The 16610-nt window shown below is 32.8% G+C and overlaps 1 protein-coding gene across 7 annotated transcripts in view; it reads left to right on the plus strand.

Moving 5' to 3' along the window:
- Positions 1 to 133: 133 nt before the first annotated feature.
- Positions 134 to 16610, plus strand: part of LOC124953417 (histone demethylase UTY) — a 53515-nt gene continuing 37038 nt past the window's right edge. For 2 of the 7 annotated variants that reach the window (XM_047504760.1, XM_047504763.1), the window contains exon 1: positions 2420 to 2528. Coding sequence is in view for 3 of the 7 variants with exons in the window: in XM_047504758.1 (XP_047360714.1) it covers positions 617 to 684; positions 2087 to 2340; positions 2420 to 2528 (431 nt within the window). In the remaining 4 variants the exon portion in view is untranslated. Of the gene's footprint in view, positions 685 to 2086; positions 2341 to 2419; positions 2529 to 15805 lie in introns of those variants that run through there. The other 5 variants (XM_047504758.1, XM_047504756.1, XM_047504757.1 and 2 more) reach the window with 5 other exon arrangements.

Below are 16610 nucleotides of genomic sequence, written 5' to 3' on the forward strand. Positions count from 1 at the left end.
TTATTCGTTTGGAGAAAGAAACGAATGAAAATGTATATAATAGAAATTCTAAAGGTATTTATTATTTTTTTTAGATGGAGGAGCCAATGAACGCCGTGGAAATAGTCGGGTTCGGTCTACAGCAACGGAGGGATTCGGTGGATTAAAAGCGATCCCGTGTTAAGACAGTCTTACGTCGCGAGATTCGTCGTTCTGGTGTAACCTGCTTGGCGCGTTCTAAAAGAAACGAAAATAAAAGAAAAGAAAAGAAAAGAAAAGGAAAGAGAAAAGAAAAGAAAAGAGGAAGAAAAAGGGAAGAGAAATAACTAGAAGAATGAGTTCTCTTCTATAGAGAAATAGAGGATGAAATACGTTTTGATAAAATAATTGGCAATACGATAAGATCGTTGTTACGAACGTCGATCGTTCGGCTTGGATTGCCATTAAAAAAAAAAAAAAAAAGAAAAAAGAGACAAAAAAGAAAGAAAGAAAAGAAAGGGGAAAAAAAAAGAAATAAAAAGAAAGGAAAAAGAAAGAAAGAAAAAAGAGAAAAAAAGAAAAAATGTCTTCGAACGATATCCTTTAACGCGCCCGCGGTGTTTTCGTTTATATTTACCAAGTGTATATAAGAAAAAAAATGGCTCAAGAGACCGACGACATCAACTTGACTCCTCAAGAATTACAGATATTATCCGAATTAGACAGGTGATTCGACGATTAACGATCAATCCCAAAAGAAAAACCATTTGATTTTTAATCTTACGTCAACGTTTCGTTCTAATATCAATGATCTGAATTTTTTTTTCTCTCTTTCTCTCTCTCTCTCTCTCTCTCTTTCTCTCTTCCTCTCTCTCTCTCTCTCTCTCTTTCTCGCACTCTCTAATATCACGGAAACCTATCTAACCTTAACGTGTCTCATCTGACAGAAAATGGGCGGGCAATTCAATTGGTTATATCTATCTTCGGTTTGGAACTCCCTATTTACCGAGCAACCTACTAACATCCTTTTCACCTTACTGTACTCCTTCTTTCTTTCCCCTTGTACTACATTTCAACTTCGTTACAAATCCGTTATACGAAAGGAAATCGATTAAGAATCTTACCTGACTTTTCATTTCATTTCATTTCATTTCATTTCATTTCATTTCATTTCATTTCGTTTCATTTCATTTCGTTTCGTTTCGTTTCGAACGATACAATATATGACGATTGCATATTTCGTGATATATATATATATATGTGTGTGTGTATGTGTGCGGTGCGTGTGTATATATATATGTATGTACAAAATATATATATTAAAATCATCACATTTCAAGTCTCGAATTTTTCTTTTCGCGCGGCTTTGCTCATCACCTCTTTGAGACTCCTTCGTAATAAACAAATGCCGATGATGTGATATGATCAATCTCTCATTTGAGAAGCAACCTGATTTGTTCAACTATATTCTGACATTTCTTTGTGATCGTTTATCATTGGATCTGCCATGATACCCGCGTAAACATATCAGTTTCTAAATAAATTATCCTTTTAGTCACATTTTATTTGTCGACTAAATATATATGTATATGTATATGTATATATATATATATATATATATATACATATACATATATATGTATATATATTCCAATGATAAGTGCATTTATATTTAAAAAAGAAAAAGAAAAGGGAAGTTAAAAGAAAACAGAAAAAAAACTAGGAAAGAAAAGAAAATTGGATTGAATTCCAAATTAATTTGGATATATGCTGGTAACTCTTAATCAATTTTTATGTAACATTGCTATATAGATATTGTTTAAATGAGTCTAAAGTTAAAAATGATATATTATAACAATGAAATAATATATATATATATATATATATATATATATATTTGGAATAAATGCATACAAGTCACACATGTCTTTTAATCATCTATGTTCCTACTCGTTCTGATTAAACCATTCTTGATTATATTGTCACTCTTTTGATTTTATTTTAACTTCCTTTTTGTTTCTTTTCTCTTTTTTTTGTTTCTCATTTTTTTATAACTTAATCAGTCTCACATAGTTATTTCTTTCGGTTAACTATAACAGAATATTTTTTCTTTCATGTGTATGCACAGTCGACAATTTGGATTTCTTAAATTGAATGCACCCGAGCAAACAAAGAGAAAGGCTTTGGTAGTGCGTGCAATTAAGTACTTAGAAAGAATGCTGGTCCAAGCGCAGTCTGAAAAGCAACGCAGAAAAGCGGATAGTACTAAATTAAATTCAGAGGAGTCAAAGGACGACGAAGAAGACAATGGGATTAGCATTGATCCAAAGACTTATTGTAAATTAGGTCATTTTCATTTACTATTGGAAGATTACACTAAAGGTTTGTTTATTTATTCTTATTGATTTACGTTTGAAAATGTTACATGACAATTTCTAATTTAATTTTAATATTCTTACAGCCATGTCAGCGTATCAAAAGTTCTATTCGTTAAAAGGTGATTACTGGAAGGACGCTTCGTTTCTCTATGGACAAGGACTCGTTTATTTTCATTTTAATGCCTTTCAATGGTAAGTCTCTTAGTCCCATATACTCTATTTTCTTTTTTCTTTCTCTCTCTCTCTCTTTAATTTTTTTTTTTTTTTTTTTTTTTTTTTTTTTTTTTTTTTTTTTTTTTTTTTTTTTTATCGTTTTTTATATACTCTTAATATCAATCCTATGCATGTCTTTAACATTAAAATCTTGACCTTTAAGGAGATAAGGGATAGCATTTGCACAGATGGAAATAGCGCTATAGAAAAATGTAGTCTCTCAGAAAAGTTGCTTGCCTTGAAAAGCAGGGGCATCGGCCCTTCGACGATGTATACACAAGGGTCATCGTTCTTTACCCCCTATTTACTATTTTTTAATTTTCAACAAGATTTCAATCGGTAATAAGGATAACATTTTTATCGGCAAATTTAGCTTAGACAAGAACCGCGTCGATAATGATAATTGTCTTCTTTTGCTCCCGTCGGTTATATCTGTTTTCTTCGTTATCGATATATGGATAATAATTATGTCGATAATACAAAGCTTTGTAAAGTCCAAGTTACCGACCGTACAAAAAAAATATTTCAACAGATGTCGGTACTGTGATTTTGTCTACAAAATTCTAAACTAAGGGTGGCCTACGTGCCAAGCGATGTCGGATGTATGGCGACTAGGTAATGGCGTGGGGAGACGAATAATAGGCCAAACACGTACCTTCTTGAACGACTCAAACGGCTGAAAAAACGTTTCTCCTCGCACGTCACGATCGTGTACGAAAAACTGATATCAGTTATAAGGGCAACGTCCTTTCGAAGTATTTCTGGATTTCTCTTTTTCTTCTTTCTTCTTTCTTTCTTTTTCTCTCTCTCTTTTTTTCTTTGTTTTTGTTTTTTTTTTTGTTTTTGTTTTTTTTTTCTCTTATTAGAAAAAGAAATTAATAGACATTTCTGTGTAACTCTCAACATATACATACATACACACGTATGTATGTATGTGAAACGATTAATACTCTCCATTGAACTTTATTGAATTTCACATACCAAACGTGGAAATGTATTTCTAATTTTTGTTATTGCACCTATTGTTATTATCTTTGACTAAATCGATGACGTCATATCCTTCCATTGTATCTTATTATTTTCAATCATATTGTTAATAAAAAAATTCTTATCTGAATAAATTTATATGTACATATAATCAATTTAAAGAATGATTTTAATCTATGCAGATGTTTTATATACATATATATATATATATATACTTCCAATTTTAAGATATATTTTATTATTTAAAATATGAGAAAGGAAAAAAATGATAGAGAGAGAGAGAGAGAGAGAGAGAGAGAGAGAGAGAGAGAGAGAGAGAGAGAGAGAGAGAGAGAGAGAGAGAGGAACTTTGATAATTGCATTAGAAGACTAAAACGAAGCGGTCGCTTATTGCATTTAATTGGATTGACGCTTACCAATCTCAAAGTTGAAATTCATGTCAATTAATCTCCTTAGTGTATATTATGCACGTTATACTTCGTCGTACAGGAACAACGCGATACGTAAATAACTTGGCGCACGTCATTTCCAAATTCGCAATGTGGGTCGTCTACGTACATATTTGAATTACTCATCAATTCTACCCCCGTAATAGTAGGGGTGGCATGCAAATTTAATTGTCATTTCAATATGGATATCAAAAGTGGTATTGTTACAGTTAACTGTCACACAGAGAATGGAAATAATTATTTAAATACGCACAAATATGACGGATGGCGAATTAGTAAAAACGATTTTCATTCTATCTCTCTTTCTCTCTCTCTTTCTCTCTCTCCGTTATCCGTTGTAAAAAAAAAAAAAAAAAAAAAAAAAAAAAAAAAAATAAAATAAATAAAACAAAAGAGAAAAAATTATTTAATAAAAAAACATACAGACGCGTGTATTTTTATCGGATAATAAAAGCTACTAATAAAATTTTGGGATAAAATTTCTCTTTCTCTTCAATTCGAACGAATGCATTTGTATTATCAACTTTAAATAAGATCGATGGACGAATTTCAATTCGTTTTAACATTTGAATCGTGATAGACGTGATTATTATTATTATTATTATTATCTTTTTTTTTTTTTTTTTTTTTTTTTTACGTTCGATATATCATTTCTTTTTCGTTCTCTTATTATTAGATTTCTCTTTTCATTTCCGGTTGTCATTTGCCTACATACATATATACATCATCCGATCGTAAGAATGAAATCATTTTAATTCCCATACATGTTATGTATAGATCTCTGTCTGGTATTGAAATTTTCAAGTCTTCCCTGTTACCTCTTCTTTCTTCTTCTTTTCCCTTCTCTTCTCTTCTCTTCTTTTCTCTTCTTCCCTTTTCCCATTCTCGCTTTCGTTCGGAATGAAAAAGCGTAGCAAGCGGTAAATAGGACTGCGCGGAGTTGTTACCAAGAATAAGGGAAACTGAAACGGGTCGCTCGATATTCGCACAGCTTAACTACTGCCATCCCTGCTTTTACTTGCAGTCGCATTCTTTTAGTTACGAATTCGAATCGTTCAGGTCGCTTATTTCGTTCATTTCAAATCTCTCCCTCTTTCTCTGTGTGTTGTGTGCGTGCGCACGTGCAACACACATATTTCAATATTTTCAAAATGTAGCATAATCATTTTTAAATGTATAATAAATATTTTTGAATTTGGCATAAGACGATACTGTTCACATGTATATAGGATGGGACAAAAGTTTTCTAAGTGATATATAAAAGAAGAAAAATCGATCGTTCAATCTCGTTACGTTTTCGTAGACTGATTATTTTGTTTCTTTTTCAATATATAAAACTGCAACTATTAACTTAACTAATCTAAAAAGTCTGGAAATAGAATAATTAAGACTTTTTTTTTAATCACCTAGGAACTTTTTCGGTCCACCCTATATTTAGATCCATACACACGTGCGAACACTGTTTCAATGTTTACCGATTTTTTTATTTATTTATTTATTATTTTTTTTTTTTATATATATATATATAAATACTTATTAGTTCGGTAAACATTTTTTTATTCCATTTGCTTATCTATTTATTTATTCATTTTTTGTTTAGTTAAAGCTTTGTTTACATTTATAAACTTTGACTAAAGTTGTCCTTTCGATTCAATTTATCCGCCATTTTGTTATCGCGTTAGCGTTCTATTTTATTATTTTTATTATTACCGTTAATACACATACATACATACATACATACACACATACAAACATACATACGTACATACATACATACATACATACGTACATAAGTAAATATTTATATATAAATATATAAATATATATATATATATATATTTATATTTATATATTTATATATATATGTATTATTGTGTTTAGTGAAATCTTTTTTCTGTGCATATATAGAGACGTTGAAGATTCGGGCGATCAAATACGAATGTCCGCCATGAAGGAGCGTCGCTAGGTCACGCGTTGAACATAGAGATGCGTTGCGAACGATCGATTTTACAGCTTTCTATATCTCTCTTCCTCTCTCTCGCTCACTTACTCACTCATTCTCTCTCTCTCTCTTTCTCTCTCTTTATCTCTTTACACGCACGTGTTTCTTGCGCAATATATGTATCACATATACATAGATACATACATACATATTCTCTCGCGCATGCATCTATCCTACGAAGGATTAGAATTCTATCGGCCGCCATTTTGGCAAACAAAAGATTCTAACCGTTACACGATTTTCTCTCTCTCTCTCTCTCTCTTTCTCTCTCTCTCTCTCTCTCTCTTTCTCTTTTTTGTTTCTTTCCTTTCTTTTTCTTTTTTCTTATATTTCTTCAATTACAAATACAATTTTCTAATACATTTTAATTCCTCATAAGTCACGTTTTATTTTCTTGTCTAATCAAATATAAGTAATCTGAAACTTATATATATTTTATATATACATATATATATATATATATAAGCTATAGATTATATTAGTTTAATAATTTTAATAAGCATATAATTGATATATTAAGTGGAACTTAATACTTAAGGAATATATCTGAAAACTTTTATTTCACGTAACTTCGATTGAAAATTTCATTCGAAGTGTAATTTCAAAGTTAATAATTATTTAACGAATCGAATTGTTTGTTGGAACTCGAAAGGGGATCGATCAAGAAATGCACGCCCAAGTTTACTTTTAGCTGTCCTCTAAGCGTAATGTCTGTCCCACTATCGTAACATACTCTCGTTGATATATTCCCAGATGGGGTTGGGGGAAGGGGAAAATAAAGAGAGAGAGAGAGAGAGGGAGAGAGAGAGAAAGAAAAGAATACAAAAGAAAAAAAGAATGAAACTAGGGAAGAAGAGAAAAAAAGAAAGTTTCTCTATTTCCTTGTAAAGTTTCTAGGAAACGTATGCCCGTAACGAAATATTTCATTTGAATTAGCGATTAGAATCATTCTATATGAGGTTTCCGATGACTCGCATAGATTTAATAAATAATAAAAAAGAGAATCGTGTGTGCTGGGGTAAAACTCTGTTTTTTGAACTAAATGAAATCGCAAGCGTTACACAGACACACACACACACACACATACATACATACATACATACATACATACATACATACAAGTATACATGCATACATAATGTACTTTTCTTCTCCTCTACTCTACTCTACTATACTCTGTTCTACTCTACTCTACTCTACTCTACTCTATTCTATTCTACTTTACTCTTCTTCTTCTTCTTCTTCTTCTTCTTCTTCTTCTTCTTCTTCTTCTTCTTCTTCTTCTTTTACTATGATTGGTGCAATGTGCTTCGCGCGACCAACTACACTCGGCGTTGCACTTGGCGCACACTTTCAAGCAGAGTTGCATGCAAGCTCTGACCCAGATCCTACGATCGATGTTCTTCGCCCTAGATACGCTTTCAGAGATTCATATTTTTTTTACACGTTACCTCAGGGACAATAGTTTTCACACACACAGGCGCGGGCGCACGCACGCACACGCACACACACATACACACACGAACGAACAAAAATGCATACAATTTTAATCTTGTGTATTCTCTCCCTTTCGAGAGTCAAATGTACGAAATATATACCAACAAATAGATATTTTTGTATGTTTCCTGATTAAATAAATATCTTTTTTTTTCTTGCTTTTTTTTACTCTTTTATTTAAATAATTATATGTGTATCAAATAATAATATTTAAATTATTACATCATTTTAATTTCATGTATGTTTTATCAATATTACCAGTGGATATTTCTATAGAAATTTCTAAAAGATTTAATGTTCGTGTTTTTTTTTTTGTTTCTTTTTTCTTTTTCTTTTTTTTTTGCTTTAGATAATATTACGCATAAAAACAGTTTCAAATTGATGTATAATTCTTAACTAATACTATATCAACGAATACGTTAAATTTACGAGTTTTCAATTTCAATATATTTTTTGTCTATATCTCGTTTAGACGACTTGTAACCTTGTATATAATGTTTACCTTACATGCCAAGTCTCTAACAAATACATTTCTATATTTAGAAAGTTATTTAGATAATATATCTCGCGTATAAAAAAATTTGAAATTTTCGTAATGTCCTCTATCAAGTTGTTATAACAGATATTTCTGTACAAATTTTGAAATTTCGATAATTGTCGATACCTCATTTATATAAATAATTATATTGTCCATACGTATATGTACATCCAAGGACATATATGTATATATTAGCAAACGAATATTCCTATGATACAAATTTTCGAATAAAATGTTTTTGTATCCTAGATAATTTAATAATCAAAATAGAATTAATTTATCGTAGTAACAAATATGTAAATATTTTTTTAATTAATTAATATCATTTAATTATCAATAACGAAACAATAAATAATTTATCCTATGAAATACATGAGATATTCTTATCAATGATATTCGAAAATCATTATCAAAGTAAATTTCACCTTGAAAACTTCGAGGTAATAATCACACGTGGTAATAATCGAGAGAGACTTTGAGATAAACGTCGAGATACACGTGGTAATAAAGGACGTGCGAATCGTTAAAGAGGATTGTATAACCGACTGCATCATACTCTGCATATACACGTATATATAAATATATATATATGTGTGTGTTTATGTGTGTGTGTGCACCCATATTCATAACCCATATGTATGCGTATCTATATATATATATGTAAATATATGAGCCAGTGATTGTGAAATTGTTCTAAGAAAAAAAAAATACCCTGCATTTACAATAATATTATACAATGATTATACAATAATTAGATTATTACAACTATATAATATATCTAATATACATAATTATATATAATTACATAATATATAATAATACCATAGTGATATATTATTATACCTTAATTGTGTGAAAAACTAATTTAAAATAAAATAATTTTGGATTTGGACCACTTTTATAATCACTTCATTGACTCGTACAAGGAAGAAAATGTGCATGTAAATAGAGATTAGAAGATGAGAATTATCTTTAGCAACGGTAGCAGTACTTCTGCCATCGGTAGCAAAAGTTATATATACATATATATATGTATATATATATATATATATATATAAATACGTACATATATGTGGGATGAGAGAAAAGAGAAAGAAAAAGAAAGGAAAGAGAGAAAGAGATAGTGAGACAAGCGGCAACGAGGACGACGACGTCCCCCAACGGGTGGTGGTAGTGATGGCGGTGGTGGCGGTGGCGGTAGAATCGCCTCGGTATTACTTCGCGGATCGTTCGGCGAGGTCATGGTCAGCTGGCGTGCTGAAACCGAGAGTCAACAAACTCTGAGTAAGCGAACGAACCGAACCGAACCGAACGAAACGAACCGAACCGAACCGAATCGAATCGAACCGAACCAAACCGAGTCAAACCGAGCCGAACTGAACCAAACGAACGGGTTTTCAAGCGTTTGGCTAACATCGAGTAGACTTGAATAAACGAACGAGTATCTTTTGACTGACCAATCACCGACCATTTTTATTGGACAATTAACCCGACTACCAATAAACATAACACCGTCTTGAAAACAATCATTTACTGGTACTCAACGTGTTCATCTTTGAACGACGATTTTCCTTTTTTTTTTTTTTCTTCTTTTTTCATTCTTTTTTTTTTCTTTTACTCTCTTGGCATGTCTACTGCTAAAAATAATTTGGGATCATTATTTATAGCTTCTTTTTTTTCTCTCTCTCTCTCTCTCTCTCTCTCTTTTTTTCTCTCTCTCTTTCTTGTATGACGCGATCGTTGTGTGGCAGGTGCAGTATTCACGATCGAAGGAGTAAAGAACGGCTTTTATTCTCGACCGTTCGCACGGAAGATCCTCGTCTCTATTGTGTATGTAATACATACTATATATATGTATATGTATATGAATGTATATATATATATATGTACGTATATATATATATATATATATATATATAGTTGTTTAGAAGCGCGTGCCTTTCGTAGGACACGCACGTCGTTTAGTTCTTCCTTTTTTCTCCTTTTTTCTGTTTTTATTTCTTCTTTCTTCTTTCCTTTCGATCAAATATTTACTGCTCAGCATCGATTCTTATCTCAAAATTGATTGTCACTGAAACGTTCGAAACAAAAAAAAGTAATCATTAAACGTTAACAAAACTTATATAATAAGTATGAATTAAATATTAATATATATTGTAAATTAAATTATTCTATTTAACATATCTAATTATAGATGAGAGGAAAAAAAATGCGATAAAAAGAAGCAAACGCTAATTGAAACAATTGAAGTGTGAAAAAGTAAAGGTTAAAATAGTACAAGAAAAAAAAAAAGAGGCAATCGAAAAAAAATAGAATTGCAGAGATTATACATAGATAATAAAAACGGAGAAAATCCCGCGTTAGAGAGTCATGTGTACGTATATATATATATATATATATATATATATATATATATATATATATATATCATCTACGTATGTTGCATATATGTCTGTATGTAGTATGAACGTAGCAGCAGCGGGTCTCGTGACGTCGTCGGTTGACAGAGGCACGACAGTGGCAGCAGTGGCGGCGAAATGATGCGCGCGCGCTGGAGTCGCGCCTTTCAAGCGTGACGTCATTGGGTAGCGGGGCGACGAGCTAGCCAATGGGCCAACGCCACGTCATTGCCTACCTTCGCTTCGCTCGTTTTCGTCGTCGTCGCCGTCGTCGTCGTCGTCGTCGTTGTTATTGTTGTTCTCGTCGTCCTCGTCGTCCTCGTCGTTGTTGTCGTTGTTGTCATCGTCGACCCAGCCGCCGGCGGAGACGGCGACGGAGACAGCGAGTCACGTGACGTCATAAGCCACACACCAGAGCCACGCCGCCCGCACGCGAGTTCAACGACCTCGAGCACCGAGTTCAATACACCGCCGTACTCGAAGAGAGATACCGCCGCCTCTCTCGCGAGTTTACACCAGAGTTCCTTCCTTCGTTTCGACCTTACCCCTATACACCTCTACCCCTTACTCACGCATTCACCTATCCCCACCCCCCAACCTTCTCCCATTCCCATCTCTTCCTCTCCTCCTTCTCCTCTCTTCTCTAGCGGGATTCAGACATCCTTGCTAGGAAGAATTTCCTTTACCTTTATGATATGAATTCATTGAAATGTATATTATTTTGAATATCCCGCTCGTGTTTTCATAATGGCTGCTATTTCTAACTTCCACCAATCAGGTGATCCGAAATATATATATAAAAATATATATATATATATATATAACGATACTGATTCTGAAGTGTTGAAAATTGTTATGTCTGAATCTGGATTGATTTATTTGATGAGGTGTACTTACATATATATGTAAATAATTTCGAATATCCTTCTTATATACTTTCCCAAATGGTTGTTATTTCTATTCTTCACTAATCAGATGACTCGGTATATATATATATATATATATATATATGTACATATATATATATATATATGTAAGGATATTGATTTTGGAATGTTAAAAATTGTTATATCTAAATTTAAAATGAATTATTTGATAAGAGGTAAATAATTTCGAATATCCCGCTCTCGCGTGTTTTTGTAATGGCTTCTATTACTAACCTCAACCAATCAGATGATTGGAAACATATGTATGAATCTTCGATTGTGCCGATTCTAAAATGTACAAAATTGTTATTTCTAAATCTGGACTGATGTGTTATAATGGATTAAACCAATGAAAATGAAAAACAACAATTGCAAATTGTCAGTGAAGAACTTTGAAATACGACAGACTGTTACTGTTACTCGAGGAAGAAAGAGACACACCTCCCTTCTCATTTCAGTCGTCGACTAACTTCGACTCTATTCGGATTCGTTCGGACTTTCGACGCTTCGGAATCCACGATTATCGTTCGATCCATGACCGCATCTATTTCCGTATATATATATATATATATATATATATATATATATATATATATATACACATACATACATTAAATGGTACTATAGTAATCAGTAAACATACTATAATTTTTTATTTTTATTTTCTTTTAATAATATCCATAAAAAAAGAGATATAATAAATTCAAAGATACGTTCCCATAAAAAAAAAAAAAATGAGAATTAATCACGTTAGAAAAGATTAGAATCTTTCGAGTAACGGTCCCTTCTTCCTCTCGTTTTTTTTTTTATTTCGCGACTCGCTACTGCACAACCCACCGTATTTCTTTCTTTGATTTATATTTATTTCGTTCCTCGGTCGCTACCATCGGTCTGTTTTCATGCATTTGCCGACCGAGAAAGTTAAAATTAGTCGTCGCGACGACGTTGCATCTGGGAGTCAACGACTTCTCTGTATACGTTCTTCTCGATATGTATATCCAGAAATCAGAAACTATGGGAATATACACGCTCCCGTGTAAAATATGTATGTCTCTATGTTAGAGATCATATTTTATCACTTGAAAAATGTTATCTCTTCGAATTTTTACCCCATCACAATTTCACTGTCTAATCCATTTACAGAATTCGAACGATAATTTTTTTTTCTTTTTTTTTTTTTTTTTTTTTTTTTTTTTTTTTTTTTTTTTTTTTATCTTATAAGAATATAATACATACGATTGATAGAGATATTTATACGGAAAATACAATTCGGTGATGAGGAAAGTGTGTTGACACCATAAACAGCAGTGGGAACGTAGGTACACTTGAGTCACGTGGTTAGAGAGACAGACAGAGAGAGAGAGAGAGAGAGAGAGAGAGAGAGAGAGAGAGAGAGAGAGAGAGAGAGAGAGAGAGAGAGAAGGTGCGTGTCGAGACCACGTGGTTTGGCATCTGATAAGCGAAACTCAACATGAATGGGATTTACACCTACACTTTGTACTTGACCACCTTGGTGCATCCTTTCGATCGTTTTCTTTTCCGTTCGCTCTTCTTTTTTATTTTATTTTATTTTATTATTATTTTATTTATTTAATTTTTTTTCCTTTTTTGTTTTAACAATTAAGTCGATACATACAAAGGTGTACAAAACTTATGTAATTTACATATATATATATATATATATATAAAATAAATTTGTTAAGTTATGAGGATATTTTTTATAACAATTTTATCAAAAAAAAAATTTCTTTCTTTTTTGGTTTCCATTGTAATTACACATTGTCGATATATATTTCTTAATAATTAAGAAATGAGGAGAATTAGAATTATTGAATAAGATTAAATAACATAACCTATTATTATCGATCATTCGATCGTTCTCTTTCCTTTGACGCACAGATGGTAACTAGTAAACACCAGTCGAGTTTATCGATTCGTATGAAAGTAACAGTGTTCTTGTGAAAAAGCGAATCGGACTAGATAAGAGAAGGCGTTGGCATACTTTCGCTTTGCTGTAATATCTCCTCGTTGGTTTCATTGTGAAATACGGCTCGAAATTCAAAACGTCATTTCGAATCTTATATTTGTAATAAAACGTAAACGAAGAATTGAAGGCGATTAATTTATCATCTTCCTGGGAACAAAATGAAAGAGAAGGAAAGAAGAAAAAGAAAGAAATTTATCTACTTTTTTTTTTTTTCTTTTTTTTTCTCTCTCTCTTTTTTTTTTTTTTTTTTTTTATAAGAACTTGATTGTTTCCATGTGTAAATATAAGAAACAAAAGTAAAGGAAAAACTGCGCGACGATTTCACTTTTTTTTTTTTTTTTAATTGCAATAAAGACGAGCACGACACGTCTTAAAAAAGGAAATTATTGAAGATTTCATTTTTGTACGACGGGCTTGAAGGTGATCTTGAAAAATAAAAAAAAAAAAAAAAAATAATTTCATTATTAAAAAAGAAAAAGAAAAAAAAATTCATTGATATAAAATGAAATAAAATAATACAATTGACAGCTTCGTTAAAACATTCGTATAAAACATAACGTAGGATCGATCTATTATAATCACGAAAAAAAATGTCCTCGTATGAAAAAATAATTGTAAAAAGAATAATTGAGAATCACTGGGAGAGAAAGAATCTTTACCCCAAAGATAAACCAACGGTGAAACAAGAGAAACGAAACCGGAAGACGGCGGCGGCGGGGTCCTATATGTCTCTATGTATTTTGGGTAACTCGTATGCTCGCGAATGTGGTGGGGGTAAAAAGCGTTGGGATCGACGAACGAGTTTTGCCTTCGACAAATACGACCCGACACGTTTTTCTTTTTTCATATTTTTATTTACGTTTTTATTTATTTATTTATTATTATTATTATTATTATTATTATTATTATTATCGCTTATGCTTTCGAGCGATATCTCTTATTCAATGTCCTCGTTCATCAACATACAAAAATATAACAATCCTTTGTTTATGTTAATTTATATTTAAATACGTTCTTTCTAATTCGATTTTCCTCTTTTGTTTCAAAATATAAAAGTCACACAATAATGTTTTTTTTGCATACTTGTATATATTTGTGTATATATATATATATATATACGTTCATACATTTATGTTTTCTTATCAGTTTGCATATTAATCATTTGCCTTCCACAAACTTGAAGAACTATAGAGAATCGATGTAACTAGGCCTGAACTCATCTTTTATTCAAAAAGAAAAAAAAGAAAAAGAAAAGAAAGAAAACAGCAGACAATTGGCAATGTATAGTCTCTTTCTCTCTCTCTCTCTCTCTCTCTCTCTCTCTCTCTCTCTCTCTCTCTCTCTTCTCTATCGTTTCTTTACGTACAGGAAGGAAGTGTGTATAACATATATACGTACGTAAGTTGTCTGTAACGTCCCTCATTGAACTACCGCTTGGGGGGTAATCGAGAAACCGAGTCGACTAAAGTCGACTTAAGTAAGCTAGGAAACCGGCTGGAGAGGAGATACCGGTCGAGAGACCTTGACAAGAATTACCCCCTTTTCGTGTTCCGAGAGGTTTCGATGAAAAGCTATATCTTCGTTTATTTTCGCCTGAGGTGATGCGATGCGATGCGTAGCGTTGCCTTTCGCGGAAAGCAATTAGATCTTTTGTGTCTCACATTTTTGTTTCCAAAGAAAACGAGAGAAAGAACGTTCCTCTATAATTATAGCTATATATAGTATTGTAGTATTACTAGTATTATATAGTATTTTACTGTTGTATAGTATTCGTTTATTATTATCGTCGTATATAAATATTATTTAGCATAAATATATTATAATTACTTATATTAATTTATATTCACACACATACACATACACACACAGACACATATATATATATATATATATATATTACAAATATATACCTGAAGAAAAATACAATCAATAAAAAACAAGAAAAAGAATAATAAAAGCAAAAAATAGATCGGAATAAACGATGAAATTATGATTAATATTTATTCGAAGGAACGTTTACTTAAAACGCAAAAGATTCAAGGAATAGATTATAGAAGTTGGTAATGTAAAAAGTTTGGTGTACGTGACAAAAGGCAGGTAGGTAGAAAAGAAGTTGGCTTATTCGTCGTCGTCGTCGTCGTCGTCGTCACCGTCGTCGTCGTCGTCGTCGTGTGTTAGAGGAGGGTAAAAGGACGAACGAACGCAAAGGATGGATGCATCGGGCGGTGGCTCGAGCGCGATTGTCACGATGCGTCTGTAAAACAGGGCCATTGCGCACGCGCGGTTCCCCAATCGCGTCCGTCCATCCGTTCGTCCATCCATCCGTCCGTCCGTCCGTCCATCCATCGGTCGGTCCGTCCTTCCTTCCTTCTCCTCCTTCTCCTCACCTTCTTCTGTCGACACGAAGGAGAGGAGCGCGCGCGTTTCCCTTCAGCGTGCCGTCTCCCCACACTGACAACGACTGGGGACGCCGCGGCATGGCTCTAGCTATCCCCACTCTTACGGAATTTCTAGCGCCCCCACCCCCACTCTTAGTTACTCCGTGCGGCCACCGTCGTTCCGGTCGTCGTCGCGTCAGTCGCGTGAGAACCTTCGCGGGGGGAAGGTGCCTCTCTTAGCGCGCACAGCTCGCCTTTTTTCCTTGCTTCAACACTGCCATTAGTAGTATATCTATATACAATATCTCTCTCTCTTTCTATATATATAATATATATATTATATATATATATATATATATATATACAGAGAGATAATACATAATATAACATAGTATTACATAAATGTATGTTATTATCATCAATTTGTAATCTACGACATTTCGATACTATCGAGAGAGAAAGAGAGAGAGAATGTCATGTGTTCCATCTTTTATGATAAAAAAGCGGTGTAGTCGAAAGTAAAAAAAAAATAAAAAATAAAATAGAATAAATAAGGCGGAGAAAAAGAAAAAGGAAGGAAAGGAAGGAAAGTAAAATAAGGGGGAAAAAGAAAAAAAATACAGCAGCAACGTCGCCGCAATAGTGCGTGAACGCGGTATAACGGAAACAACGACGATATTTGTGTCCGTCTTCTTTTTGGTGTTTTATGGTGGTGTTTGATGTGTCATGTTGATGATGGTGCCGAAATGATCTTAGGACTGTCATAACGAGTAAGATTATATTCTACAGAAGACGAAGAGGAGGAGGTGGAGGAGAAAGAAGAAGAAGAAAAAGAAGAGAAGAAGAAGAGGAGGAGGAAGAAGAGATCACTGTCCTGGTCTCTTTGTCGTTATTGTCG

The sequence above is a fragment of the Vespa velutina genome, chromosome 12 (genome assembly GCF_912470025.1).
Source record: "Vespa velutina chromosome 12, iVesVel2.1, whole genome shotgun sequence".
Lineage (NCBI taxonomy): Eukaryota > Metazoa > Arthropoda > Insecta > Hymenoptera > Vespidae > Vespa > Vespa velutina.